The sequence below is a fragment of the Vollenhovia emeryi genome, unplaced genomic scaffold (assembly GCF_000949405.1).
Source record: "Vollenhovia emeryi isolate VEMERY1.0 unplaced genomic scaffold, V.emery_V1.0 DF939132.1, whole genome shotgun sequence".
Classification (NCBI taxonomy): Eukaryota; Metazoa; Arthropoda; class Insecta; order Hymenoptera; family Formicidae; genus Vollenhovia; species Vollenhovia emeryi.
The window spans coordinates 1979842-1984066 of NW_011967234.1; the positions used below are offsets into that span (position 1 = coordinate 1979842).

A 4225-nucleotide genomic window follows, 5' to 3' on the forward strand; every position below is an offset into this window, starting at 1 on the left:
AATCAGCGTTTCATCGCGGTTCCATATCTCGGACGAGATCTGGCAGGCTTTTAAAGTGCGCGAATTCGAAGCGATTCTGTCGATCGTGTCGATGATAATGGCTTGTTCTGTCGATCGTGACGTCGTCGCGATTGTCCTCCTCATCTTCCTCCTCCTCCTCCTCCTCCTCCTCCTCGATGCGCGAAACTCGCCCTCGTGCCAGCGAGGATGCGACGTGGTCTCGCAGATATCGATGCGTAGATGACGGATATTGTGCCCGATAGTTTTGGAGCATCGGATGCCGGCTTGCCGCCACGCTGTACTAACTGGCGTCGTCCGGAGATCCGAAATCCTCCGTCTGCGTGGCGGCATCTTTGGCTGGAAATCGTTAGCGACATTTATAAACTTGAATATGTTAGCTGAAAAGTTTTAATAATTAGGAAGATCGAAATTCAATTTTAAGATGAAAGCTTTTCCCATTTTCCTGTAACTTAAGAATTATTGATGCATGCATATTTTCGTTAATGGAAAGCTGTTGGCAAATTGATTAAAAATATTAAATTTTACCGCGATGATGATAGATTCTATATAATGTAGAACAATGTAGATAGCAGCGAATAATAGAGTAGAAGCATATATTTATGCGGCTTATATACCTCACGTGGATGCTACGTCACTATGTGTTATATGTCCGGTTTCCCAAGGGAGCGGTGGTGGCGTATTCGCTAATGATAACGAGGAACAACGCGCCATTGAGCATCGTTCCATTGAGCAACGCTCTAAACCTGAAATAAAAAAATCCAAACGATAAATGAAAGTCTCTCTCTCTCGTGCTGATTACGATAATATTCCCTATTAATGGGATTGCATTATATAACGTGTAATAATTACTTCCGCGCAGCGTAAAATATCGTTGCGAACAATAAATTCGAAGCGAGTGTGCGAGCTAATTTGTTTCGGTTTTGCACATTTGGTTTCAATCGGATCGATAATTAAATATCGCGACATATTTCCTAACGCGGTAATTTAGCGATATTCTCACGAACAGTACTGTGACGGAATTACAAATGAATACAATTTTTTTACAAGGGCATACATCGCGTTTATTCTTTTTAACTTTGTGTAGATTAAAAAACCTTATTATCACATAGAGAATAACATGATTCTTTTTATGTATACTATACTATTCTCTTCTTTCCTCCGAGCACAGCTAAACATTGAATACATTGTTTTCGAGGGGGAAACCGCTGAGGGTATTGTGGTGTACAGATTTGCGACATTACTGGGCATTACTAGGCATTGCTAGTCATTGTTTGGGCATTAGCTTGGACGTTAGATCTTGCTGGGACATTATAAAGATAAAATAAGATAATAACATAAACTAAATGCCCACTGGGCATTAGTGGGCATTGGCGTACAAGATTTTGGTCAGCGGTTTCCCCCTCGATTACTTTATTTGATATTATGAGACACAAAATCGTAACAAAAATTTAATTAATTAATTAATTTACAAAATGTGCATATATTTATTTTTGCTTTAACATGTTAATCTGTATATTACTTGGTATTAGGATATTGATTTTAGTACATACAATTACATTTGATCTTTTAGCTTTTATCTCAATTCAAAACGATGAAAGTTAAAAACTTTGTCTAATAAGTGATGATAATAATCAAATTGCCAGAGAACAATTGACATTTTGCTTAAATGTTTCGCGAATGCCAAATACGTTATTGAGTAATTAATAGTATTAGTCGTAAGTTCGATACGATATGTCGATATGTGATTTCAAACATGATTACGGCGCAGCTCGCATTTATACGTATATGATGACGCTGATTATATCACTAGTGATCACATTAAATCTTCGTTTATGGATGTCACATGGAGCGCGAGAATCCAGTTAATGTTGATAATGGATGCCGTCAAAAGGCTGATTCCCCTCGGTTTAATTAGCACAAAACACTGATTATGTTAATCCTCTCGCTACCGGCGCGAGATCATCAATATAAAGGCAACCAGATGAATTTTCTCGTAATTAACATGATAGATAGGTTCAAAGAGTGTGAAAAAACTCATTGTTAAGAAATTACTTTTTTATTAGAATCCAATCTTTTTCATTAAAAGAAAGCACGCGTATAAATTACATATGTTTTAAAATTAAATACAAATATACATTTCTATTTGCTACGAAATGTCGATACATATTAAATTTATCGCGCGGAAATTTTTCGAGCAGACTGACTGTTTTTTCAACGCGATATTATAATATGACACTCGTTTAGCATACCTGATAAGTCGACGCCCGCGATGCTGCAAACATCTAAGCCACCAGTGCTAGTCGCGCAGCAGTGTTGTTTCGTTCCTAACGGCTTAGACCTGCACAGAATCTGCATATAAAAAGGAAATTAAAATTATCCGAATTATCAATCATGACGTGCATCGATGGTTGAATAATGCTTGTCAGTTTGCGAACGATAAATCAATCGCCTCAAGTAAGAGTATTTTATAAGCTTTATCGATTACCTGTGTGATAAGGTTGAAATATTTCCCGAAAGCAGAGAATAGATAATAAATAGCCGAGATATCTTAAAGCTCCTTGATAATCGAACATCACCACGATGTATTCAGGCATGTATTTATAAACTTCATTTATCAGATTAACATAAAGTAGCTTCTAATTGTAAGCGATATATATTGCTTTCATAAACTTTGCAGCACGGAATGCTTCGGAATAGAATGCTTGAAATGCAACGTCGGTCCTCAAGGAACATAGCTAAATATGCAAATGTACATTTGGCAAACTATTTCCTACATTGTACAGTATTACAGCACGAGTTAAAACAATATATCAATCGTTTAGTAGAAATTTATCTGTTTCACAGTAGCATACTATTAAAGCTACATTTTGCCACATCTTTTTCTCAATTTATATCATGGAAACTAACTTTTCTATAATAATCTCCCCCTTTTTCTTTTTTTAAAGAGGATAAAATAAAATTTATCATAATTAATACAAACTATCTTTACACTATATAAAGTAGTATAAAGTCTACTTGATTATGCTAGTTAATTTAGGCATATTTACAATCTATTACATGCAAAGTACACTTTTATGTTATTTTAAATAGACAATCGAAACGAATATAAGAAATTCACCAGTACTCGTGATTTGCACATAATCTTCAATAAATTGTTTGATATAAATTTTACGGACAATATCTAAGTCAGTAAAAACCAGGATTTAACCGTAATATCCGGCGTATTCTCAAGGTATTTACTTTAAGAGCATATCTATACAGAGCGATTCTCATAAACTGATCGATTTATTGCTTTACTAAAACATTAGCACAGGATACTATGCAACATGCCATAAAATTTAATATACATGAAATTATATATGTATATATAAAAGGAACGACGCGAGTTTATACTTTAACTCTTTAATTCTTCTTACGTATATTCTGCAGTAGTCACTCGCATGTCTCCATTATTAATGATAAATTCTTCGTCGAATCGTAAAGTCGGTTTGTCTTAATTAAAACTTCAAGGCAATGCATTCTTTTTGTGGCTTTTAAATACCGGACATTAATTATTTGTAACAAAATCTGATATCGAAACTTAAAAAATACGTTTTTATATATGTTTTTATATACGTTTTCTTATATGTTGTTTAGTTTTGGTGAGGGGTCTTACTCTAAGTTTATTATTCTTTACACGCTTGCCTACAAACTAGCGTTCCTTTAAGTATTATATCAATTACTGCGAATAATATTATCGCAGCCTCAGTGGTCGACTTGGCTAAGACGCCCGTTATGGATTGAGGGAGGTCCCAGGTTCGAATCCTGGCCGAGGTAATATTTTTCGCAATAAGAATAATTTACAGTACCGGAAAGGGAGGGGTATTAAATGCTAAATGTAATATCAGAAAAATGCTAAAAAGTAGCATTTTAAATATAATTACAAATCGTTTATCGATATGAAATATGTGAATTTGCTGACGATAATAACACCACTTATAAACCTCTGTGAAGTTGGCATCTCATGTCTCAAAAAATCTTTTTATTTCAGTTCTGAATGCACCCCGAAGAGTTCTAGAGTTCCTTATCAATTTTAAAAATAGTTCTGGCGAATTAACCTAAAAAAGTTAAATTTGAAACTTGGGGATGCTAACTTCACAAAATGAAATCTCGAAATCAGCGATAACACTAAAAGTATTGGAAATATTTAATTTTGCCATTAGGA

At 34.7% G+C, this 4225-nt stretch overlaps 1 protein-coding gene across 4 annotated transcripts in view; it reads right to left on the bottom strand.

The window, feature by feature from the left end:
• Window positions 1-282: 282 nt before the first annotated feature.
• LOC105568030 (trace amine-associated receptor 9) overlaps window positions 283-4225 on the bottom strand; it is a 61434-nt gene continuing 57491 nt past the window's right edge. For 3 of the 4 annotated variants that reach the window (XM_012023383.1, XM_012023382.1, XM_012023385.1), the window contains exons 10-12: window positions 2271-2370; window positions 636-764; window positions 283-357 (exon numbers count right to left, since the gene is read on the bottom strand). In XM_012023383.1, coding sequence (XP_011878773.1) covers window positions 637-764; window positions 2271-2370 — 228 coding nt within the window. In that variant the 3' untranslated portion in view covers window positions 283-357; window position 636. Of the gene's footprint in view, window positions 358-557; window positions 765-2270; window positions 2371-4225 lie in introns of those variants that run through there. The other variant, XM_012023384.1, reaches the window with a different exon arrangement.